Source organism: Corythoichthys intestinalis, chromosome 19, assembly GCF_030265065.1.
Source record: "Corythoichthys intestinalis isolate RoL2023-P3 chromosome 19, ASM3026506v1, whole genome shotgun sequence".
NCBI classification, from domain to species: domain Eukaryota; kingdom Metazoa; phylum Chordata; class Actinopteri; order Syngnathiformes; family Syngnathidae; genus Corythoichthys; species Corythoichthys intestinalis.
In genome coordinates this window covers 37,256,978-37,284,121 of record NC_080413.1, presented here as the reverse complement: position 1 = coordinate 37,284,121, position 27,144 = coordinate 37,256,978, and the positions used below count along the sequence as shown (strand labels likewise).

The 27,144-nt window shown below is 38.4% G+C and overlaps 2 protein-coding genes across 5 annotated transcripts in view; one reads left to right on the top strand and one right to left on the bottom strand.

Moving 5' to 3' along the window:
• Window positions 1–425: 425 nt before the first annotated feature.
• slc5a6a (solute carrier family 5 member 6a) overlaps window positions 426–27,144 on the bottom strand; it is a 66,729-nt gene continuing 40,010 nt past the window's right edge. For 3 of the 4 annotated variants that reach the window (XM_057822252.1, XM_057822251.1, XM_057822253.1), the window contains exons 13-17: window positions 23,782–23,868; window positions 23,508–23,686; window positions 23,328–23,431; window positions 15,141–15,262; window positions 426–12,105 (exon numbers count right to left, since the gene is read on the bottom strand). In XM_057822252.1, the coding sequence (XP_057678235.1) occupies window positions 11,800–12,105; window positions 15,141–15,262; window positions 23,328–23,431; window positions 23,508–23,686; window positions 23,782–23,868 (798 nt within the window). In that variant the 3' untranslated portion in view covers window positions 426–11,799. The remainder of the gene's footprint in view (window positions 12,106–15,140; window positions 15,263–23,327; window positions 23,432–23,507; window positions 23,687–23,781; window positions 23,869–27,144) is intronic. The other variant, XM_057822254.1, reaches the window with a different exon arrangement.
• LOC130907323 (alpha-2-HS-glycoprotein-like) lies at window positions 17,090–18,498 on the top strand. Its single transcript, XM_057822256.1, has 7 exons — window positions 17,090–17,334; window positions 17,418–17,528; window positions 17,611–17,695; window positions 17,765–17,934; window positions 18,008–18,124; window positions 18,192–18,272; window positions 18,329–18,498. Exons 1-7 carry the CDS (start codon window positions 17,122–17,124, stop codon window positions 18,470–18,472), a joined length of 921 nt encoding a protein of 306 aa, XP_057678239.1. The 5' UTR covers window positions 17,090–17,121; the 3' UTR covers window positions 18,473–18,498.

The window sequence follows — 27,144 nt, the reverse complement described above, 5'->3', positions numbered from 1 at the left end:
AATCTCTGCAGCAATGCTGACAGCACTCCTGTAACGAGTCACATGACATTTTGGAGGGAAAATGACAAGCAGTACTCAATTTGGACATTTAGGGATGTACGTAGTTCCCATGCGGTGTACTCACTTTTGTTGCCAGGGGTTTAGATATTAATGGCTATATTTTGAGTTATTTTGAGGGGAAAATAAATTAACTCTATTATATAATTCTTTTCATTGTGTCAAAGTGTCATTTTGTCAGTGTCGTCCCATGAAAAGATTTACTTAAATATCTGCAGAAATGCGAGGGGTGCACTCACTTTTGTGATACACTGTACATTAGCTTTTGGATTCTGACATGGGTAAGGTTCCCTTGAGTCTTAAGTCTTAATACATTTGATCAAGTCTATAGAACACTAAGACACAAAGAGTTGCAGTATTGGTAATCGGGACTTTAAAATCACTTTAATATCTCAATTCAAGTAAATAAAACTCAAACATCTATTCTTACATACATCCAAAGTATTTGAAACAAAATAACAATTGAATCAAGAGGTACACCATTTTTCCGTCACGCCCATTTGGAGTATTTTTCAAATCTTAAAAATCATTCATGGCAATATCTCATATACACAACAAATGAGATGTTACAAAAAAAATAAAGGCACATCAAAAGCTGAGGAATCACCTTGACATCAAGAAGATTTTTCTTTTTGGAATGCATAAGTTAGAACTCTTGCGGGATGGAACACAGAGAATAAATATTGCTGCGAACAATATTTATTTAAGGCAGAAATTACTAAGTGCCATGCTTTTCTTGCACAAAGTGGGTTATTTGTGCAGTCCAGCCTGTAAATGTATTGTAAAATTTGAATCGTACTGCAACTGCAAGTTTATACAGTGGTATGAAAAAACATCTGAACTGTTAGGAATTTCGCACAATTCTGCATAAAATCCCCATCAAATGTGATCTGATCTTTGTCAGAATCACACAGATGAAAAAACAGTGTCTGCTTTAACTAAAACCTTGGTTGGTTTTAGTTAAAGCAGACACAGTTTTTTTTTAATATCATTTATAGGTCTTCATATTTTAATGTGGATTGCATGGAAACAATGACAAAAGGGGAGAAAAGAAGTAAGTGAACCCTCTGCCTGAGAAGACTTAAAGAGCAATTGAAACCAATCTTTACCAAACGGTTTAAGTCAGGTGTGTGCCCAATCACTGATGAGTGGTCTAAAGCTGCCCTGCCCACTATAAAACACACATCTGGTAAGAAATGTCTTGATGAGAAGCATTGTCTTATATGCATCATGGCTCGGTCAAAAGCGCAGTCTAAAGACCTGCGATCAAGGATTGTCGATTTGTATAAAGCTGTGAAAGGATACAAAACAATCTCTTAAAGTCTGGATGTTCATCAATCGACAGTCAGAGAAGTTGGCTTTTGGCACTGTTGCTTCTCTCCCAAGGAGTGGCCGTCCACCAAAGATAACGCCAAGAGTTCAGCGCAGAATACTAAGAGAGGTAAAAAAGAACCCTAGAGTGTCTACTAAAGATTTACATAAATCACTGGCACAGTCCAGTATCTCTGTGCACACACAAACTATATGGAAAACTATGGCCAAGAATGGTGTTCACAGGAGGACTCCACGGAGGAAGCCACTGCTGTCTAAAAAAAAAACCCATTGTTGCTCGTTTAATGTTCGCAAAGAGGCACTTGGACACTCCACAAAAGTAATGGCAAAATATTTTCTGGACTGATGAAATCAAAGGGGAGTAACACAAGACATCATGTGTGGAGGAAAAATTGAACAGCTCACCAACATCAACAACTCATCCCCACTGTGAAGCATGGTGGAGGGAGCATCATGATTTGGGGCTGTTTTGCTACCTCAGGGCCTGGACAACTTGCAGTCATTAATGGAAGAATGAATTCAAAAGTTTATCAGGATGTTTTGCAGGAAAACCTGAGGCCGTCTGTCAGACAGTTGAAGCTAAAAAGAGGATGGATGCTGCAACAAGACAATCATCCGAAACACAGAAGTAAATCCACTTCAGAATGGTTTCAGAAGACCAAAATACATGTTCAGGAGTGACCAAGTCAAAGTCCAGACTTGAACCCCATTGAGATGCTGTGGCATGACCTGAAGACATTGATTCATGATAGAAATCCCAGGAATCTGACTGAACTACAGCAGTTTTGTAGAGAAGAATGGGCCAGGATTAGTCCTGATCGATGTGCTGGACTGATGTGCAGCTACAGTAAGCATCTGATTGAAAGGCCACAAAATATTAAATGTAATGGTTCACTTACTTATTTTTCCCCCTTTCTGTCACTGTTTGCATACTATCCTCATTAAAAAATGAAAACCTATAAAAGTTTGGGTGGTTTTAGTAAAAGCAGACACTGTTTATTCATCTGTGTGATTTTGACATAGATCAGATCACATTTGATGGTGATTTCATGCAGAAATGTGAGAAAATCATACCACTGTAATTGAGAATCATGTAGCGATATTGGACCGTATATTCTTCACTCTTTTTTTTTCATTTACTAGACGAATATGAGTTTGTGTCTTTATTGTGCTTTTAAGTTTTTAAATAACGGGTCAAGGAATCTTAACAAAAATCATACACTGTATATAAAAATAAAATCAGAAAATTTCAGTGCTCCAGTTTGCTTTCCTCACAGTGTAAAGGGGCATTTATCCACATATCATTACAGGCACATACACTTCAAGTAATTTCAGGTACCATGAAGAATCTGCAATTATTAAAAGATTCATCACATACATACAACTCTGTAAAAAGTCGCATAAAAACGTGAAGACGGAAGCTTGAATGTGGGATGTAACTAAAATTGCTGCATTCCCAATTCAGCCTGTCATTCACAAAGAAAAAGAAAAAACACAACTTATTGCATATAGAATTGCACATTTCTACTCTTGAAATGTGCGGAGGCTTAATGTGAAATTATAAAAACATACAAATATGATCTAAAACATGCTCTGTTAGTAAAAATCAAATCGTCAAAAATCAGCACTCTATTCTATATGCGTTGGACGAATTGAGGTATTTCAGAAAGACGAAACAAAACATTTGTGTGGCTTCAAAAGGTCTAACAAGTGAGCTACAGTCAAATCCTTTTCAAAATAAAACAAAAATGTTGCATATCTTCTGTGGTTGCCTTTCTCACCTTGATTGTCTAGACTGTGCTTTGTAAAAACCTGGTTTCATCTAAACAGGAGTGTGTATAAGGCAACTAAAACCAAGGCTTCTTTATTATGTTAGAAATCCCCATAGTGTTCTTGTGTTAAGGTCAGACTGTAGTCTTGAAACAAACCATTGGAAGCCATGTAACTTAACATGGCTGTGGAGTTTATCGCAACATGATAAAACTCTTCGTTTCAAACAAAGACAATGGATGGCCGAGTTACTATGAGGTGGGCAAGAATTCTTAGATTCCAAAAAACATTGGCGATAAAGCAAAAAGGGACAATGACTTCAATTAGTCACATACTGGCAACAACAGTGTACAATACAATTGTATACAATAACAAGACAGGACATTCAGTGTTAAAGAACCTGAATACAGACTCCAATTCTCATTCTCATAACCAAGATGATGATGAAATGAGGCACTTATTATTGGTGGTCTATGACGAGTGCTGTCAAAAATTATTTCCTCCTGTCTAAAGTGGATATTTTCTGAGTAGTTTCCCTAATAAATGTTTAACATCATCAAATAAATAATTAAAATAGACAAAGTTAATCCAAGTAAACACAAATGCAGTTCTAATTGCGCCCCGAAAATCCTTGTAAATCAATGTCTGATTAAATTATGTTTGTTAAAAGACCTAAAACCAAGCTGCGGTAAACATGCCAGGAGTACTGTGCTTGTCAGGGGTTGCTTTGCTACTTCAGGGCCTTAAGCTTTGCTGTGAATAATGGAATCATGAATTCTCTTCTTTACAGAAAATTCCTAAAGGGGAATATTCGGCCATCTGTTTCTTATGGTGGCAGCAGAGGTTGCGCTAGACATTTTCGTTGTCTGTCATTTTGACTGACAGGGTCATAAAAATCCGGTCATAGTCTATTTTTACCCGTCACTTAAATTTTTAAAATGATAATGATGACATATTCAATAGTATTTAGTTTTCATTTATTTTTAATTAATATTGTAACGCTTGCTTGGCGGCGAAAAATTAGACACGGAAGTCGTGGTATTTTTCTCCCTTTTTACTCTGCTTACCGCCAACAACTCCGCCCCCGAAGAAAAAGAGGCAACGATATAGACCCCAATCACCAACGATACACAATGATCTTAATTGTGGTTGTCAGCCCAAAATCTTCTAAATATACATTAAATGCATCTTACCAGATATAAAATGACTACTACATAGTCTGTGGTGATCGTTTGGTGCCCAGATTTCTTGTCGAATTACAGCAGTCCATCTTGCTCTCATCTTCGGGTCTCTCAGAATACGGTAGAACTTCAAGTCTCTCCCTCTATCTTCTCTGTTACAGCAACCAACCGCCACACACGCCTTCACCATTTTGATTATTAATATTAACGAGCAGAAAAACACGCCGTAATAGGAGGCATGTACGTAGCGGTAATGTGTAAACATGACGAGCTGACACACAATATGGCGGCTCCAGTCAGGGGGGCGGAGTTGTGACGTCATGTAACGCTGGCACACCGGGTGCACCAATAAGAACCTCGCGTTGATGTGTCAATCACGGTGCCGCCGCCAGACCCCGGTGACGCTACAATATTCTGACAGAAGAGCCAACGACGTCATGCATTAAGAGAGACAATAGCTAATTAATATGCTAACTCGCCACCCTGTGGTCTGGGGTGTGAATTGCAACCTGTCAAAATGACGGACGGACTTCAGTTTTTTCCGTCACCGTTTTAAAAACCCGGTCAACGACGGAAAATATCCGGTTAACGCAACCCCTGGGTGGCAGTGAAGTATCAGGCAATTTGGAAATTTCAAACACTTTGCAAAAGAAAAAAAAATACTAATGCTAATTGCCTCAACATGAACGAAAGTAGTCATCCAGTAGACATCAATATATGACGTTAGCTTCTATCATTATCACTCAGTATTGACTAATCTGACTGAAATGATCGGAAGTACCGCGTCCGCCATTGCTGAGGTGTACCGCACGCAGCACACAGTCAACAGTAGCTAACATTAGTGTTTACATTGACTGACGTTGGGCTTCAACTGAGGTGTGTAAACACCCCAGTAATGGCGGCAACCACTGGAGGTCATCACTACTCGGATTAGTCAATAGATCCTTGCATAAAAATAGCGCTAATGCTAAATTACCACATCGACAATGGAAGTACGATGAGTTGTGATTTACAACGGAAGTCAGACTTATAACTGAAGTAAGCACAACACTGAATGTCTGACTGGCTACCATTAGCTGCTAACATCATTCAACGATCTTTACTAATGATCACGTTTGTAGCTAACATATATACAACGATCTCCTTTTTAAGACTACTTCTGGCAAGCCTAAGGCAGAGATGGTCACAAAGCGATATCTACCAAAGACTATCTACCGTTTTAAGTACACTTCCAAGTCTGCTTCCGTTGTGGTCATTTTGGGTTCGTGTTACGCCTATCGGCGTTTTTTTTTTTTTTTTTTTTTGCAAAGTCTTTGGAATGGTAAATGCAGAGTACTTATGTAGCGCATTTATCTACATTGTTGCAATGCCCTAAGCACTTTACATTACCACACATTTACCCTTTTATGCACATATTCACACACCAGTGGTGCTGTTGCCATGCAAGGCGCTGCCAACTCATTGAGGTCAAATTAGGGTTCAGTGCCTTGTCCAAAGGCCCGGGAATCGAACCATAGACCCTTCGGTCCCAGGACAACTCGAGCTACCAACTGGGCAACGGTCTGTAAATTGGCAGTAACCAGTTCAAACCCTTGTTAGAACCACCACTTTGCCTATATTTAGTCAGTGTACGAGTACGTGTCTTAAACTTCGCCGAACCCCTTAAAGTCACTCACCGAACCCAGCTTAAGAATCACTGTTAAAGAGGCTTGAAATCAGTTGTTGCTTCTGAGGGTGTTCCAACCAATTATTTTTTTTTTAAAGTTTAGGAGCAGTTATGTTTTTCGCTCAGGGCCAGGTAGCCATAAATAGTTTTATTTAATGGTAATTACAAAAAAAAAAACACCATTTGAAAACTGTTCATGTTTACTTGGCTTTCCTTTGTCTGACATTTATATTTGTTTTAATGATATCAGAAACTACAACGGGGGAACAAATATTTAAAAAATGAGCGAACTGGCAAATACCGTATTTTCTGCACTATAAAGTGCACTTAAAAGCCTTTAATTTTCTCATAAGGCAACAATGCGCCATATAATCCAATGCGCCTTATACAGTATATGAATCAATTTTGGTTAAACATGGCATGATATTCCCTTTAGTGCAGCTTCATCTAGTGGATCCATAACGCAATCCCAACCACTACTACTACTACTGCTACTGCTGCTAACGCACCTTATAATGCACATGTATATGAATACAAAGGCGTAGGTTTGCATAGGTAGGAACATAACACTACCAAATTTTCAGGAGTTTAGTTTTTAAGCAACCTTATTTGCATTTTATAATGAGTTCAGTTAAATAGGTAATTTAGATTGTCTTCACATATGTTATAAAGATAGAATTGACTCTACCATTACTAAGTGAGTTATTTTCATTATGTTCAGATTTAAATTGACCCTTTACACTTGCTGCATGTGCTGGTCCATTTTTTTCCCCTCAAACGCACGTTTGACTGGCAAATGACTCGAACACACACATACACGCATAGCGCTGACAGAATTACATGTCAACGACATGCCGCCTCCTCCGCCCCCTTCAAAGAGGTTTTTTCAACCACCAGCACCCACTGTAAGTTATGTAAAAAGACGGGTGGTGGAAACACACCACAAATTTTGCTACTGAAAGTCTGACCTGCATCAAAGTCAGCATAACATTAAACAGTGTGAACTTGCAAACCTGCAAAACTCAAGTATAATGTTGCTTAGAGAGAAGTGTCCTCCTGTATGTGTTTGTACTGTTAACATTAATTAAACTAAGAAATGTAGTGAACTCTGCTGGACACTATGGAACCAGAAAAATGTGAGCAAGAAGCTGTTTAGAGAGCGAGGTCCCCAGTCTGTGAGAGTCAGTCAATTTTCATTTTATTTTATTTATTTATGTAGACTGAAAGCAGCCCAAAGGATCGTTCATTTTTTGTGGAGTTTGTGCTTCTGGACAAAAGGAGTAGTGTTTTACCTGATGGAAGGCTCCATTTTAATTTATTTTTTTGTTATTCCATGACAAAGACATTTTTTCAGTTACATTTAATGAATTTATTTAGACAACGTTTAGTGGTCTTAAAAAAATAATTCTTGCATTCCAGAATAGTTAAGAGATGATTAACAAGTTTATATTCATTGTGTATGCTAATATAATTGATGTTCATATATTGCAATTTATATTTGCTAATAAAATCCAGACATTTATTTTGGATGTTTTCAATATGTTTCTTTAGTAGTTTTTGAAACGAAGGTTCGAACGGTGTATTACCTGAACCAATACACATGAAGTATTAGTCAGTACAGATTAATTTTGCATTGATCATTTAGCCTATAAATTAATTAGGTTCAAATTCGTGAGAAATGTAGCCCTGACCCCCGTTCACCGAATGTTTGGTCTTATTAATGTCGCATCCCAAGCAAAAAGAGTACATGCAGGTTATGCTATTATGTCTCTACCAATGTTGAGACCAAACCTACGCCCTTGTATCAATACAAAACGCACTATTTGAAAGCAGTTTTAAAATGGGACATTCATTGAAGTTGCGCCTTACAATCCGATCCGCCTTATAGTGCGTGAAATATGGTACCGCATCTATCAAATTAACTCCAAAATGTCCAATGTGTTGTGTACTTGACCACAACAATGTGGTACAGTAGCTTGAGAAAAACAATATATATCTTAGTCTGAAGGGAGCATTGAAGGGACGTATCCCTTTTGTCATGTAATTTTGGGCCACCAAAATTAAAATGTTTATCATTCCATCTATAATTCAAATTTGAAGAGGTTTCAACCCTAAATAAATACAACAGTATTTACTCCTCGTATATTTAGATGTCTTCTAATATGAATGATGGAATCTGCAAAAGCCATTGATGAATATACTTAGTACCTAGAAGCAGCTGTAATAAATTATCGATTAATAAATAAATGGGTTAACTGACAAATAATTTAAGAGCTAAAATAGAATTATGTAAAATGTGTAAAAATCATAACGAAAAAAAGGCCACCTAACTGACATTTATGTAGCCTTTCTTTACAGCAAGTTAAAATCAATCTGAGGTTTCAATGGCAAATTCTCTGAAAAAATGTAATAGATCGTATATAACTCCCAATATCGTTGATGGAATTAAAAACATTCTCCTTTTTCCAGCAGGGCCAAGAACCAAAAGTGGTATAAATGAATTTTGCCATGTGGCAAAATGGATTTTGCCATGTGGCATTTTTTTGGCATATGGCAAAATTGATTTTACCATGTGGCAAAATTGATTTTACCATGTGGCATTTTTTTGCCATGTGGCAAAATAGATTTTGACGTGGCATTTTTTTGGAATAGCCTGACTTGGATGCCAGTTGCATGTCAGTGCGCTGTAATGTGAAGTGTATTGTCAAAAATGACAACCACACATTTTTTTCTGCCATTCAAAATGAATGGAAAATTTGGACGTTCATAGCCGTCAATGACATGGCCTGACTTCGGTGCCTGTTGCAGTCAATGCACTGTAATGTAAAGTGCACGGTCAAAAATCACAACCACACATGTTTTTCTGCCATTTAAAATGAATGGAAAATCTGGATGTTCATAGGCGTCAATGGCATAGCCTGACTTATGTGTCAGTTGAATGTCAATGCGCTGTAATGGAAAGTGGATGGCTGGCAATCACAGCCACATGTTTTTCTGCCATTTAAAATTAATGGAAAATTTGGACGTTTATAGCCGTCAATGGCATAGCCTGCCTTGGATGCAAGTTGCATGTCAGTGCGCTGTAATGTAAAGTGTATGGTCAAAAATCACAACCACGCGTTTTCTGCCATTTAAAATGAATGGAAAATTTGGATGTTCATAGCCGTCAATGGCATAGCCTGACTTATGTGTCAGTTGAATGTCAATGCGCTGTAATGGAAAGTGGATGGCTGAAAATCACAGCCACGTGTTTTTCTGCCATTTAAAATTAATGGAAAATTTGGACGTTTATAGCCGTCAATGGCATAGCCTGCCTTGGATGCAAGTTGCATGTCAGTGCGCTGTAATGTAAAGTGTATGGTCAAAAATCACAACCACGCGTTTGCTGCCATTTAAAATGAATGGAAAATTTGGACGTTCATAGCCGTCAGTGGCATAGCCTGACTTATGTGTCAGTTGAATGTCAATGCGCTGTAATGTAACGTGTATGGTCAAAAATCACAGCCAACATGTTTTTCTGCCATTTAAAATGAATGGAAAATTTGGATGTGCATAGCCGCCAATGGCATGGACATGCATGGCCTGCAAACCTGCCATTTACACCCAAAAAACGCCACATACCCCCCAAAAAATGCCACAAACCAATATCCATTTTGTCATATACCCAAAAAATCCCACATGTCGAAATCCATTTTGCCACATGGCAAAAGAAAAAAATGCCACATGGCAAAAAAAAAAAAAAAAAAAAAAAAAAAATCACATTGCAAAATCCATTTTGCAACATGGTAAATAGTATACCACTTTTTGGTTTTCGCTGTCTCTCTCATTTTCAAACAATGTTTTTGTAGGCATGTCCTTCATGTAGATCTCCCAATTCATCAACACCTGGTATTAACCAGCAGTGCTAAACTATGGCTTAATCTCATTTAATTATTTGCAAGCTCCTCCACTATCAGTCCTCCACTTTCCATCGTACTTTAAAAAATAAAAATAAGATGGTATCAGATTGCTTTCCAATTTAAAGATGACTTGAGTACAGAGGATGGTTGCAAATAAAACAAAAGAGACTCCGATGTCTAAAAAGTTCTTGTTAGTGTTGTAGTGGTAAAAGTGATGGTTAAACATGAAATGCATTCTTCTGATCGAACTCGGACCATCTCAAACTAATGGTATGGAACATTAACGAACAAATCTACATTAGCAGCTAAACATCACTTAAAGTAAACTAAGGTAGACAGCACAGCACTAGAACAAATGCTTCCGTTTTGGTTTTTTGTCATTTTCTACTCTCAAAATAGTTCTCTTGTAAATATTTCTATCTTTTCTACGCTTGATAGATAATGTGGCATATCTCCACTTCGTACCTGGCTCAAGTCAGAACAGCTATTTGTGCTTTAATGACTAAACGTAAGGACCAATTAGAAACGGGTATCTTTCCGAGCAAGTCTTGTTTCAAGATACAGTGGTGACATGAGAGACAAGTCTGATTTGTTTTGTGATCAAGTCTCTCAAAACATGATCTGAATTTGCTGGATGTTAGTGTTGCTGTATGACTTGCACTCGCATCTCAACATTGCTTAAAGAGACAGACAACTATATTATCACGTGCATCTCTGCAGAATCAATCTTTCGATAAATTAAAGAAAAAAAAAACACGCAGAAATTCATTGTTTTGATGTTTTGATGATTGTGGATAAACATGTAAGTTTTATGTAAAGTGTCAACTTGTCACCCTTATTTGGAAGACATTTTATTAATGTCGGTATTTTTTTAGCCAATCGAAAGTGAGTCTCCCAGATTGCTCGTCCTTCCTCATGATGTTACCGATGCTCATTATCACAAAGCTCGAATCTATCAGTATGTATGTGCATGAGTATAACTGACGTCACAAAATGGCTGCACTCAGAGTAGTGCTGCAACGATTAATCAATTAACTTGTGTAGTTCGATTAGAAAAAAGCTTTGAATCAAAAATTGCTGCTTCGAGTATTGGTTTAATTAGAATGACATTGTAATGGTTTGTTTTGAAAGTGTGCACTTAGTTTTATTGATTTGGGTGGATACACTGCCCTCTAGTGGCAAGTGAATGTGCCACAACTCGTCTTACATGGCTGAATCCAGCTGCTCCCTGTCAAGACCGACATAAGGTATGTTTCTGTTTGAGCTAATATGTTTGTTTTTGCAGTCATTATTTATTTTATAAGTATATTTAGGAGTTTTTTTTTTTTTTATGAGAATTCGAATTGTTAAGAGCTTTGTAAAAAATGTGAGCATTTTATAGCATTTAAGCTAGCGGACTTTTGCTATGCAAGCTAGCCAATTGTTCTTTTGTTGCACTTAAATCCTCATTTATTAATTTTTTATACCGTATGAGGCTAAGCTCAGGTATTTTAATTTATTTGAATTTATTGGCCTTGTTATGAAAGTGCAATTCTGCATAACCTGCAATCAAATGTTCCTAATCCAATTACTCTCACTAATCGATAGATTCAACGATTACCTAAATAATCGATAGCTGCAGCCCTATTCGGAAGCAGTCATTTTTTTTGTTTAGACATTATTTTCAAATTTTCAGAGGTCTAATAAATTTGCCATTTGTATACTTAAATACTTTGAACAACCATCTATCACATGAAGGTCACTGACGCTACATGTTGTCTGTCCCTTTAAGGCACCTCTGTTCCCGTTAGACAGTACTTTCCCATCAATAGTTACCAGCGCCTATCACGGTAACCAAATTATTGCATTACCCCACCGGGTCTCACTTTAGTTATGGATTTGGTGAAGAGGGGTTTCAGAGGGCCGTTTCTTCCACGCAGTGAGCAGTTAGCTTGCACGATGGGAGAGCCGCCTTGCTTTCCTCATCTTCCGTCTGCACGCCGTCACTCTCCATTTCTTTGTCCTCGGTGACCATGTCCTCTTTGCAGTAAGCCTCTCCATTTGCTCCTTTCTTGGCTCTCTCATAATTCTGCGCGTTGACTTCGTCGCGCTGGTCAACAAAGACACAATGACTCACAGCGGGAAAGGAAAAAGGAATTCCCGGGTCATCGTTATGTTGACTTGCTTTTTTACTTATAACAGGAACTTGGCAAAAGTCATCCTTGGATAAAAACAAAACAAAAAAGAATAAATGAATTTGTAGTGATCTGCCATTGAGTCCTAATGGTGCTTGCTGTATTTAACGTATGCTTAAGTAACAACGATGTGGGAAAAATATCAGTTTCTACACTTTTCTTAAGTTTACCTTTATGTGGCATCATTCATACGGGACTACAACATTGAGTATTAGGAGTGTAACGGCACACACAAGTCACGGCTCTGTACGTGTCTCGGTAGGGGGGGTCATGGTTCGATACAACAGAAAAAACAAAAAGGCTTTTTTTAAATCACTATAATCATATGAAATTTATTGTTTGTTCTATTAGCTAAAAATGAAAACAGCTCTTATTAAAGGGAACCACGGATAAAAGAACATGTAGTTCTTGAAAGTTAAATCTTAGTACGAGTTATAATAATTTGGTATTAAAACCTCTCTTATTGTTTTCATTTTTATAAAATTTGTAAAATTATTTTAACTAGTAGGTCGCCATTGTTGTTGACGTCGCAGGGCGGTGACGTCACATGGCCACGCTGCTCCAAGTGTCACTCTTAAAAAAAATTTTTAAAAAGTGTCACTCTTTAATTATGTAAGGTAGTGATTTAAATACGCCACAAGATGTCAATGAATAGTTTTAAATTACGGATCACGCCAATAAGTGTGTTTTGTTCCTTGACTGACGCCGTAGTTTTCCTTTAATCCGCAGTGGGGTGTAAGGCAGAGAGAAAGGAGAGTGGACACAGGCGTTTATTGGCATAAGCTAATATTCATATCTGTCAAAAAATAATGTTCACAAAAAGAAAAGTGCTTCAATCTGTATTAATGAGGCCCTATTCTCTAAGGGTGTCAACAATAATCGATGCGGCGATGCATCCCGATGCGGGGCATGGACGATTCGATTCCATGCGGGCAACAAGCCGAATCGATTCAGCGCATTTTAAAATATATACGTACGTTCAAAAATCTTCCCTGTGCAATTCCGGTGATGCAACGGATTTGGTTTCCCCATTTGTATTATTATTCTCATGTTTCATTTTTTACACACCGCATAACTCTGGTCAAGTTTCCCACCAACCTCGTAGAAGCCAAAATGTCTCCAGATGTCTGCTTTCAATGTGTTAGGTGCATCAATAATCTTTCTCGCTGCCACGTTCTCCGCTTCAGCCATTGTTATGTTATGTCCTATCTCTCTGCTCTCTCTATAAGAGCTTAGTTCGGGCCTAAAAAATCCAGCCCGACCCGACCCGGCCCGCGTGTATTAAAGGCCGAGAGCCCGAAATTTTACATTTTATTTGTAGGCTCGAGCCCGAAACCCCCCCGAAAATGTACGTTTCATTTGTAGGCCCGAGCCCGTTTTATTTGTGAGGACTCAGCAGGAGGAGCAAATGCTGGGATGCAATGCGTGGTTGCGTTGTGTGATCACAATTGTGACGATGCCTATGTGCATAATGATAAATTAAAACCTGTCTTTCGTAACAAATTCCCCCAGATAAACAAGACTGTAAGATGCATATTCAATAAACATTTATATCGTTTATATTTGTGTGTCTGTTCTATCAGGTGGATAGTTCATGCTCATTTACTTGGCAAAATGCAGCAACAGACATTTATTTTAATTTCTTCGAGTTGGCAGAAAAAAACGCAAGTTTTCTTAATGTTAAAAAAGTCAACATATTTTTATGATCATTATAAATGCACGTACACGACGAAATAACGCTGGAAATGTATGTTAAATATATTTCTGTTTGGGATATTGTGCTCACATGGACGCGCCTCTCTGACGAGGAGAGGAACAGCTGCATATACAAAAATAAATTAAAAAACTTTTAAATAACATTCTTTTTTTAATGACGCGCATCAGAACACACAAAAGAACAAGCAGCCTTAAGGAGCACTGGAACAAAATAAATAATAACATTTTAAGGAACACCATGCACAAACTCCACGATGTCCTGCTTAGCAAGAAGAAGTGCAGCCCTCAAAACAAATGATAATAACGATGTGTGACTAATACCATCTTTTAGGCCAGTACAGTTTTTAAAATGCCTGCTTAGCGTGAAGGTGCCAGTCTTTCTGCTGTCGTACGAGAGCAAAGCGCTTAATCTCTTATTACTTTTAAACTTGCCATTCACACCTTGTGGTGTATTTAATTCACTACCTTACATAGTTAAAGAGTGACACCGTGAAGTACGGCAGCGGGGCCATGTGATGTCACTGCCCTACGACGTTAACAACTATGGCGAGCTACTACTTTATTTTTTTATTTAAAATTTTGCTAATTTTATTAAAATGAAAATATTGAGAGGTTTTAATATCAAATTATTTTCACTCGTACTAACATTTATCTTTTAGGAACTACATGTCTTTCTAACCGAGGTACCATTTAAAGTGCAAAATAAATAGAAGAAAACATCAAACTTGTGAATTTGTGTTTTTGTTGCACAAATATTGATAATTCACAGTTTTTGATAGGGATCGACTGAGGTAACAGTTAAAGTCAGGTAGCACTGGCCAGCAAACAACCTTGGTAACTTTTTTTTTTTTCTTATGAAAAAAATAAGATTCTACCGTTTTTAATGTTGGATTACACAGGTAACTATAAACCATCACTAGTGAACATACACTCTGGCATTAGACATGTTTTATACTGGCAAAAAAAAAAAAAAAAAAAAAATGCAAATAGCTCCAGAACTGAAAAGCATCTCTTGAAATAGTGCAAAGAAAAATACTCACTCAGGGCTAGATCAAAATAAACATTTCCTGATATGGAAATCTAAAATAAATACACTTTTAAAAGTGTTAGTAATACTGCATTTGATGGTTCCCACTCTGTAGATTCGCCATAACTTTCCTAGTAGTGACTGAGTTATCTTCTTTTTCCTGTAATGTTGATTGTTGGTTTAGGCACATTACCTCCGCCGCCCTCTGGAGTGGACGAGGACTAACACCAACATCTGACTGCATGGGCCGAACCGTGATGCCCATGGCGAATACAAATACCGTCACACTCTTACTAAGCATGCACTTAGCGTGGTTACCTTTTGCGCTAGAGGAGTGATGCAACAGAGTTTCTCTCTGTAGCGTTCAGGCAGAAAGAAAAGCAGATTTCCCAAGACGGGGTACACTGTTCCAGGGGTCAGTTGCTTCTCCTTCATTGGTCCTAATGTCGACAGATAGATGGGACAGTTCAGAGATGGGAATTGAATTTACATATGCACAAAGAAAAATCGCAGAAAAAAAAATACCCCTCCATTTCCAAGACTATTTAGTCACACTTTTTTTTTGTTTGACTAGGATTGCAACTTGTACTAATGTGCGACTTATATAGTGTTACATGTTTAACTATTATTTCAAAGCCCAAGAAGTAAACTTTCCCCACAACTAGCCGCGTAAGGGTAGGTTTCAAGGTATACCGTGGTATGAAAACGTCAAGGTTTCAAAACTGCAAAAATTTTCCGTCATACCGTCCCTATAGTAATAGCGATTTTGTTTGTCCCAAAAAGCGTGGAGAAATCCCTCGCTTGCAGCTGCAAGGCTCAAGCTTCAGTGTCAGTCAGTCAGTTGTGCTACACGTTTGGGGCCAACCGACATGTAAAACATGTTTGCGAAGGGCGGCTGCCGAGGAGGCAATACCTCCAATATGATTTCGCACTTATACAAAATTAAAGGTTAGTAAACACTGTCATGAATGTTTCCCACCAGCAACGAGAGTTAACTCCAGCATGTTTAGTGCGTCTAGCGGTGGTAAAACATGTGTTTTTTTCTCTGGAATCTGTCTGTGTTGAGAAAGAAAGTGTGTGTATAATGTAAGCATGATACGAGTCATACAAATTTGCTTTTAATTTCAATTATTTTTGTTCTGATGGTAATAATGTTGAGCTGTGGCTATGGGTTTAAACTCACCTAAAGGACTGCATTTATTTTAATTTTAATTGTATTTATAATATTTTGTTATTTTTTTTAAAATTCATTTTTACTTAACATTATGCTTACGTTCCAATTTGCTAGTATGTTTTGAAAAATAAACATTATGTTCAATGGAAAAAAAGTCTCAAAGTAACACATTTTAGAGCTCTAATTGCAATACCTTGATAACGTGATATTTTGGCTTAAGGTTATCATACTGTCAGAAATTCAAAACGGCACATGCGTACATAAGGGTAGTCTCGTTTTGAGATTAAGAAGCAGTGATCTTGAATTGAAATTAGGATGTCCCCACCACATATTTTTGCACCAGAGTCCCAGACACCTGAATATGAGAATCTGCCCATACTGAATCCCAATCCATACCGAAAAAAAAAGTGTTGTTCAAAACAAACATACAAAAAGGTTTAAATATGTTACTTGTCACCCCGTGCCACCCTCATAATGCGAATTTTTTTTATTTTTTTTTTTAAAGAATAACATACTGTTGAAAGATGCCTTGTCTTTATTAAATGCTTCCTTGAGTGAGTCCCCTCAAATGCACTCACGCTGCTTACAACAGCCGCTCACTTACACAGTGATTTTGACAAAAATCTGATCACATTTCATGGCGAGTTTATGCAGAAATGTGAGAAATTTTAAAAGGTTCAGATACTTTTACTTTTTCATGCCACTGTAAGCTACTAACCGAGCGTTTATGGTTTAAGTTAATTTTATTGCTGATACTGCATTTTGGGGACTTCAACATGTTTTGCTACCCCTGACACAAAAGTCTAACTCTGCCTATGCAAGAGAAACCATAACTACAATGTGGCACATTTCAAACATTGAATATTGGACAATGGTCAATAGGAAATAATATAAAAATTAAATATTTGAGGCAGTGTTGTTTTCTTTAAAAAAAAACAAAAACATTTCTTATCCATTTCCTCCAATGCACAGCTGAGTCTAATGAAATAAAGGCCCCTCAGCACTAATTAGACAGCAGGTGTCAGCCGTTTGTCCTCCTCTGTGATTGGTGATCCCAGCTCACCAACCTGCTTAAAAACTGTGTTCGGCTATCCCAATCGGTCCTTCCTGGCTCCGACCTTCAATATGGCGGTTCACGCACTTGCTGTCCTGCTGTTTTGCGCTCTGGCCCTTCCCGGACTTCTGGCGTCCACTCTGACACCATCTAGATTTAATGTCACTTGCAGTGAGGACAGCGTGAACGTGGCGGCCAGCTCCGCTTTGCGATTCATCAACAAGCATCACAAGCATGGCTTCAAGTTCACGCTGCAGGAGGTCCAGAGCAGCAAATATCAACAGGTAAATGACATGATCGGGTTATTTCTCTTGTGGAAATATTATTTAAAAATTCTGTTGTTTAAAATCATTTTTTAATTGTTCAGTTTTCTGGTGCTTGCCACATTGAAGTCAACATGAAGTTGGTGCAGACCAAATGTCACTTCACCAACCCCAAACCTAACCAGGAATGTGAGCTTTGGCGAAGGGAAGAAAGGGTAAGCCCTTTACGTCTTGAACTCTTTGAACATCTGCTTCCATCTTTTTAATTGGTTAAAAAAATTAATTTGTACATTTTAGGGTGTGCTAGCCACCTGCAGTGTGGAGTTTTGGGTCATCTGGAACAAGTCCAAAATCACAAAACTTGACTGCACCACCAGACCAGGTCACGAGGCACTCGAGCTGCTGCGTCTTTGCTGAACACAACTATGCTAATGTAATTTTCTGGTTGTAGAACGCACCAATGACGAGATGCAGCTGATTTGTCCTTCCTGCCCCAAGTTGTTACCCCTGGACGACCCGGTGGGGGTGAGCGCAGTGGAGCAGGCGGTAATCGGTTTCAACCAGAAGAGCAAACACAGCCGTTACTTCGGCCTGTTGGAAGTGGCTCGACTGACAAGCACGGTGACTGAGCGATTATGTTGGCTACACCAAACGGCTGTTCGTTGGTTTTTGAATCCCTCCTTGCCCTTCCCAGCAATTGGTGACCATCGGCACAGTTACTTGGCTGAAGTTCGCTCTGGTGGAAACCACGTGTCCCAGAGAGGCCAGTAACACACTAGTGGCCTGCACACCTCTCTGCCCAGACAGAGCTGTGAGTTTTGCCCCTTGGTTATTTTGTTTTAATTGTCCAGTGACAATGACTTGTCAAACCCCCCCAGCATCATGTCTTTTGCCAAACTGCCTTCTACAATACTCACGATCAAGTGGGAGAACTGGATTGTGAAATGTATCCACCAAAGGTAAGTCCAAGATGTGTAGCAATGTAGCCTGGTTGTGTGACAATTTATTTCTGCAGGATTCTGCACCACTGCTATTGGGTGAGAAAGAACCAGTGTGTGGGCCCCTGTTCCACGACAGTGCAGCAGATTGTGTTTGCAAGGCCAAGCTAAAAACCACACATCCGGCCATTCACCACATTTGTCCCTTCCCACTTCAGTAATGGCTAATAAATGAGATGAGAAGTTATTCCTGCTGTTATGAGCTTATTAAGCAATTTCGAATTGCATGCATTCTTCCGGGTGAAGTAATTCAAGGTTTTGACGGGGGTGAAGATTGGGTGTATTAACACCAGGAATGTCTAGTTGGATTTCTTTGTGGTTCCTTTCCATATTGCAATTTCAGCAAGTGGCCCAGGATTTGACGACAAACCTGTGTATGTGCAAAAAAAATGGTCTGGGGAGTGCAGATTACTATTGTATTGCATTTGTGGGAAATCTGGCCTTTGATGCCACGTGCATTTTACAAGAACGGTAGACATTCAGCTCTACGTTTAACCCACTCATTAACTGACTGACATTTCCAGGCAACGGAAGCCTGTTGCGTACAAAAGTTGGTTTTGGCTATAGTGCGGTCGGTCCCTTTCCCACCTAACAATGCGAACAGACCACCTCTGGCGAGGTCTAGAATTGGCTGTTTGGTCCGCACTCATGCCAGCTTAAAAGATGCGCACCATGAACTTTTTCGGTTTGGTTTGCACCAGTTTTCATCGATGAGCAATTTTTTTCATGGCGAGACAAATTTCCTAAGTAACATTTTTATGTGTAGTTGACCAGTGTCTATTCACTCGTGATGTGCTGCGCGCACCCCCCCCCCAAACACCAGTGTGCTCTCCAGGCTTGCTGATTTTGAAACTCATGAGGTATGAGAAATTGCAATGTTGCTATAGCCTTTAAAAGTCTGTGCTGAGTGATCACACTAAAACTCGTCGCGTTGGCATTAGCCTAATGCTATGGGCGAGAGTCCTCTTAAACTCTCAACTTTATTTTACATGAAGTTTGTAGTGTCCAGGTGGGCATAACTCAGCAGGAAAACAAGTTTTCAGGTAATTATCACCAATAGTGATGGGTCCGTAAGACCTCATGAAGCGTGTCGACACTTGACAGTGGATACTGTCATTGAATACTGACACCTGCTGGACATAAAAAAATCCCTACAGGCAACCCACTTGACACACAGCATGTAAAATCAAATAATGCAATATGAATGCAAAGACTTAAATATCTTTAAACTATGTGAAAATGTAAGTAAGAATGAATGGGTGACTGAGGATGCTTGTGGACTTTTTATTCTGATAAAAAAAAAAATCAATTTTTTTAAAGTTTAAAATTGGTACCTATTTTTTTTTTTTTTTTTTAAACAAGCAATTTCACCTGTTAACACACTCATGGAACCAACGATGCCAGCATGCACAAGAATTTCTTAGCCAGTTGAAAGAGGTTTGGATAAGATGTCCATTGGCTCCTCCAGTATTGAAGAAAATCTGCACTGCGTGCCATGTTCGGCTCAACCATGCATCGTTGCACTTTTGCAATTTCATCTACAGTTGCATTGCCTCCTTGACTCCCCACTTCTCGTCTAAGTGGTACCATAGCCCATCAGAAAATTGAAGTGGACAAATTATAGCTGAATTACCGATTTCTAATGACTAAAAAAGCTACTGTGGAAAAGTAACGGAATGGCTCTATACCGGTGTTTATTTTGGGATTATCAGAAACTTAATTCACATGCTTGGCCCAATAATGCGTCAGCATTGAGGAGGTGGCTACTGTTTGTAAATGACAGGTTGAAAGTACAAATGCGACATTATACATGCAAAAAAAAAATAACATAAGCAGTGACTTTGGAGCCGCGCGACACAATCCATTTCATTCGTTCAGACCAGGCTTCGTACCCGCGCGCACAACGCAAAGGCGAATGCGCTAACCACTAAACTAGCAGGTCAACTGCGTTATCACGCACCGCAAACGACGGACCCGCGTGTACCCGTCACACTAATAAACTAAGTTACCTTAAAATTGTATTTTGACTGGAAGATGACAAGTGCGTTTTCCCTGTTACATAATTTTCCACGGCATGTAGACGACGAGGAAGTAACCAGTGAGATGTGGAATGTTTCAGCAGCTCCATCGCGTTGACAGACGCGCTTCCTTTTGAACCAGTTTGCCACGTCATGACTGTGTCGACAGTTCAATGAGTTCATGCATCGGTCACTTGATTTTCTTGGAGCGATACGTGCACCGACGCAGGGGTTGCTCCATGAGCTCGGCGTGCGCGCCGGCGCATTGATATCACTGAACCCATCACTAATCACCAAGTTGGCGTCACTTGATTGAAACCCCCCCCCCGACAGGATCGGAATCTAGTGAAAAGGATCGAGTTTTTAATCTATGCTATGCACAATGAAAAAATCCTATGGTGTTGGGTTGAGTCACCATGGTTTAGAGAAAATTAACATTTTACAGTACGTTACTGCAACCTCGTGGTCATAATTCACTGCATCCACCGTGTGACGCAGTTTGGAACATATGCTCATTCATTACAGTACCATTACAGTTAGGGCTGTCCCAAACGACTAATTTCCTCCCGATTAGTCAGCCGACTTTTTACGATTAGTCGACTAATAATTTTTTTTTTTTTTTTTTTTACTAATTTAAAAATGAAATTTTTGTTGAAGCTTATTAATTCACAAAAACATTTTGGAACACCTAATTTCTTTCTTAACATATAAATAAATAACAAATATCAATAATAAATCACAAACAATGAGGTCAAATGCTGCTGGAATTAACTAGTGCGAAAAAAATGTAAACGAAACACTGAGACTTCACCTCTTTAACAGGAGACAAAACAATTCTTACTCTTTTTGTGGTATGTCATTGTCTATATTGTTCTAAGTGTTAAAATGAATTGCAATGTCCCAGACAACCATTTTCAGAATAGTTTGTGTGAGTTCAGATTCTTTTTCTGGTGTGCATTCCGCATTTTGTGGGGAGGGGAAATACTGTTCAACTTTTGTTTGTTTTAACCTGAAAATAGATAAAGTAGAGAGCACACTGAAATATTACAATTATTTTGAATGAGAGGCACACATACTCACAGTAACAAAAAATATATAGTATTTATTTAAATGTAGTATACTCATTCATTCATTCATTTTCCATGCCGCTTATTCCTCACGAGGGTCGCGGAGGTGCTGGAGCCTATCCCAGCTAACTTCGGGCAGTAGGCAGGGGACACCCTGAATTGGTTGCCAGCCAATCGCAGGGCACAAGGAGACACACAACCATTCACGCACACACTCACACCTACGGACAATTTAGAGTGTTCAATCAGCTACTACATGTATATACACAATGATACTTTATAATATAAAGTAACTAACATTAGTGCAGTCATGGATTAATACAGTACGCAGGCCAGTGCTGTTTCCATATGTGTTTTATTATATTATGTGTATACAGGAATGTATGTTTTCCCCAAGTGGGAGCTTCCATGATCCTAATAAATTTAATAATTTAAAAAAATTATATATTATTTTATTAAATAAAAATACACGTTGGTACGACGCACATAAAGGTAACTTCCATTTTTAAAAAATCGTTAGAAAGTTGTATGGACTTACAATCCGCGAGCTTGTTGTTTCTTGTCTTCCAAAATACACCTGGGTGACGGCGCGTCAAATGTTCGTTCATATCCGACGTGCTACTGTGGTATGCGAGCTCAGCTTAGCAAAGCGTACACACAGTGGCACCCTCCATATTTTCCTTGAAATAATTCCAGGCTCTGGCTATTCTGGTCCGCTTTTCTGACTTTATGCCACTTTCACGTGTCACCAATTCTGCCCTTTTTGGTGATTGGCGGTGTTTTCAACTCCTCGCCGTAGTGAAGAGTGAACCGGCGATTCACTTGGCTCGTTGTCGGTTCGTCCAATTTCCTCCTCAGGAAGGCGGCGGCGTGCGTAAAAACACCGAGAGGCGTCAGATGGCTCTTTATGAACTTTTATTGACCAAGACAAAAACGTGGGGGATACCAACTCCGAGCTACCCGCGCACTTTCCCAACTCACCGATCTCGCTCCCTCTCTCTCGCTCGCCCACTTTCTTCCTCTTTGCTCAAGTCTGACAATGCCGGTCACATTGAAATGACAGCGGCCCCCTTGGGGGTGCCAGTAACAACCGCTTGCATCGCGAGCGCCCGCCATTCTAAACTTTATCCGCATGTAATTTTTTTTTTTTAACCCATTATTATCCGTCAACGGTATGTTTTGCCCGTCGACGTATTTACGTCATCGATGACGTCGACAACGTCGACTAGTCGGGACAGCTCTAATTACAGTGCATTGACGCTGTTGAGTGCATTCTGTTTCTGCCTCATATTATGTGTAAGTTACATCTACCTGTTAATATGCAGTACGTGTGTTTGAGGAAAAGGCTATGAAAATTTAGATTCCATACAGCAGGACTTGACATAGCTTGCAGCTCAAGTGAAGTGTGGTGTTGAATGCTTGCATGTTTCTTTGTTTGTTTCACAAACTAATTACTACATATAAAAGAGACCAAGCCTTGTTTTATTGGAGGATATGCAATGCACAAGGAAACTGTTTTGGGCAGTACACTTATATTTTTTTAAGAGCTAAAAAGTAACAAAATAATCCAGAAATACAATGGTATTGCCAAAAGAAACGTTTTCTCCAACACTCCCAGAAAAAGAACAGTACTGTAGCATGTTTGGAACTTTTGATTGGAGAAAAATCCGGTATCTGATCGGGACTCGATATCGGCAGATTCTCAATCAGGTGACTGACTCTGACTCGGTGGAAAAATATGCGATCGGGACGCTACAATATGCGCTCGTCTGTCAATGTTAATTCCAATTTGTTGGAAACCTATATTTTTGGACTAAAACATTTTGAGTTGACGTAGAATAAAACCAGAAAAATAAACATGACTAAAATATGATTAAGGGCTGCCAAAAACACTGAAGTTACTTTGATATCATGCAAAGAATAGGGTTTACCTGTAAGCAGACTGACGAGGAGTCCCACTACCACCACAGTGGTGGAGTTGTGAGCACTGTACCACATATAGGACAATGAATAGATTGCGTCAACACCTGTCGGCCTAAGAGGTGAAAGTCAGAGTAGGATTCAGCATTCTTTGTGATGCCTCACACAGTATGGTTTACAGATGACTTTACCTAGGTTTGGTTGTGGTGCCATTGATCAATGAGGTCATGACTGTAGTAGTCATGTTCACAAAAGGGGGTTGCGTGGCAGTACTGAGCGGTGGCACAGCACTAGGCAGACGCATTACAAAACTGCCAATGCCAATCCAGAAGGCCATGGCGAGCCCTGCTGCTAATCCAACCAAAGCCCCCTGGGAACGTTACGGGAAATAGAAAAGAGAAATATTACACATATTGTGACATCATACCGATCCAGCTCAATACTGGGTTAAAGAAATGCACTTACAATGGAGTTGGCCCAAGGGAAAAACATCCCCAGGCAAAAGAGTCCTAGCAGGGGACCACCCACCATACCAAAGATGCTTAAGGCTGCCTGAGTGTAGAAAGGGGAGATGTAGCTCATGTAGTTTTAACTCTAACTTGTGTACAACTACCTGACTTACTTACATTTAATGGGAATGACTGCCCAATTTGCAGAGGTGGGTAGTAAAGTGTTACATGTACTCAGTTACATTTACTTGAGTAACTTTTTGAGAAAAATGTACTCCAAAGATAGTTTTACTAAGCCATACCTTTTACTTTGATTTGAGGAGATTTGTAAAGAAAAAACGCTACTTACTCCGCTAATTTGAGCTACACAAGAGTCGTTACATTTTTCCTTTTTATTCGACGTGTTAGATTTTTTTTTTTGCCAAGGACGCCAAGACTAGCTCTACCACTTTCACCAAAGAGATGTCGCAACAATACTCATGACTCCATTATACCAGTCAGATGCAAGTTTGCCATTCTATGATATTGCCAGTCTGTTCAATCACATGGCATCTTTAAAGCACCAAAAAAAAAAAAAAAAAAAAAAAAAAAAAAAAAAAAAAGAAATATTTGAAATAGAGTGCTGCCCTCCACATGACTCGAAAGCACGGATTTTAACCTCTCTCCCAGTTTTTATTTTATTTGGCATCGATTGACCACGGAAAACCAGATATGATTCTTTTAATTTCATAACTAACTATGTAGGAACTAAATTTTATTCAAATTAGGAACTATTTTCTCCGCTAGAGGGCACTCATTCTCTTTGGACAAATAATGCTTCATTTCTGTCATTTTTTTCTCTCTTGCTGGAATTCAATGTTTTTTTGTTGTATTTGTTTGACTTAATGTTGTTATGTAATGGGTTATTGTACAGTATCATTATAACAGTTCATATAACCTTGTGCTGAGAAAAAAAATACCACTGTTAAAAAAAAAAAAAAAAGCAGTTACTCACAACGTTACTCATTAGTTGAGTAGTCTTTTCACCAAATACTTTCTTGTACTTGAGTACATTTTTTGGATGACAACTTTTACTTGAGTAATATTCTTTTGAAATAACGCTACTCTTACTTGAGTCGTTTTTTTGGATACTCTACCTACCTCTGCCAATAAGTCAATGCTGGGAGGAGCATTCATAAACCTAAAAATGAGTTTTAAAAACTTCATCCAATTGACTCATTCAACCTAAGCTTCACTATGCTCCGCTGTGCCATCAAGTGGACAATACATGCAAAACAGAACTGTTATGAACACATCAAGGCCTTGATGGATGAAACTTAAATTTAAATTGCTTTGTTTGATTGGATGATCACAGCCAGATGGAGTAGCAATAAAAATGATTGGAAAGTCTGTTGCAATTCCAAATGATGACTTCATACGCTTCACAAACATTAGACCACCAAGGTTTGTGTGAATTTAAAAAAAAAAAAAAAGTTGATTCTGATTGAACTAAGCTACTAATCGTTACTGCATTCATTGTGTTCAAAATAATTGCAGTTCCCACATGACTAAACAGACATTTTGTAGAAGAGCCAATATTCATTTTGGATACCGTACTACAAGGAGGACCTTAAAGCCTTCAATTTTCTCAAAAGCAGACCGTGCGCCTTATAAGCCGATGCACCTTATGGATCAACATTGGTTAATCATGGTATGACATTCCCTTTAGCGCAGTACTATCTAGTGGAAGTATAACGCAACCCCAACCACTACCACTGCGCCTGATAATGCGGTGTGCCCTATAAATGATAACCAGTGTTTTCGTCAACAATGACGACAACGAAAATATTGTCAACGAACACTTTTTTTCATGACGATGACGAGACGGTAACGAGACAAAAACATAATGAGACGAATTCCAGTTTTCATCTGATGAGACGAGAATGAGCAATAGTTTCCGTCACGTGATCATAATTGATGAGATTTTTTGTGTGGTTAGCCTGAATCGTAGCAGTGTCTGGTTGTGGCACTCGTGTTGTCTTCAGTCTCCATACAGGCTTGCACACACGGTAAGATTTGTTTTCTTGGCCGGAGAGAATATGCAATGTTGCTTTCGCCTATAAACGTTTTTGCTGAATGAACCTCACACACTTAACCCTTGTGTGCTGATTTTTTTTTTTTTTGCGACACATAGGAAAAAACGTTCCATTTTGAAACGTTGCTTTGAAGTTTAATATCAAAGTCATTTCTGAATATTTTTTTACTTGCGACCACTCAAAATATTCAGTGGCATCAGACCTATCCATACATATATGGGAAAACCCATTGGCAGTGTATCAAATACTTGTTCTCCCCACTGTAGTTTTTATTTATTTATTTATTTTTTATGCCCCCTATGGAAAATAAAAGCAATATTGTGCTAAGAGCAAAAGTAACTGTCATCTGCATGTATATAAACAAACACATTCAAATTGGAATATTCAATATGGACAAATTAGAGCCCTCGATATGTTAATAAATCATAACATTAAATTTTTTTTGGAACGCAACATTTTTGGAACGCAACATTTTCAAATTTTTTGCGACACATAGGAAAAAACGTTCCATTTTGGAACGTTGCATTAAAGTGTAATATCAAAGTCATTTCTGATTTTTTTTTTTTTTTTACTTGCGACCACTCAAAATGTTCAGTGGCATCAGACCTATCCATACATATATAGTTTTTATTTATTTATTTATTTTTGATGCCCTCTATGGACAATAAAAGCAATATTGTGCTAAGAGCAAAAGTAACTGTCATCTGCATATATATAAAAACACATTCAAATTGGAATATTCAATATTGACAATTTAGAGCCTTCGATATGTTAATAAATCATTAAATTAAAATTTTTTTGGAACGCAACATTTTCAAATTTTTTGCGACACATAGGAAAAAACGTTCCATTTTGGAACGTTGCTTTAAAGTGTAATATCAAGGTCATTTCTGATTATTTTTTACTTGCGACCACTCAAAATGTTCAGTGGCATCAGACCTATCCATACATATATAGTTTTTACTTATTTATTTATTTATTTATTTTTGATGCCCTCTATGGACAATAAAAGCAATATTGTGCTAAGAGCAAAAGTAACTGTCATCTGCATATACTGTATATAAAAAACACATTCAAATTGGAATATTCAATATGGACAAGTTAGAGCCTTCAATATGTTAATAAATCATAACAATAACATAACAAACATTTTGCAAGAGGTGACACCACTACAGTTCAAATGCACTCATCTACACAGAAAATTATCTTTCTGTTTACATCACTATAACCAATAAGAGAAGAGCGCAATGAATTTCACATGCATCTAATAAATAGCCCTCAGATGCTTGTGAAAAGTTTTGTTA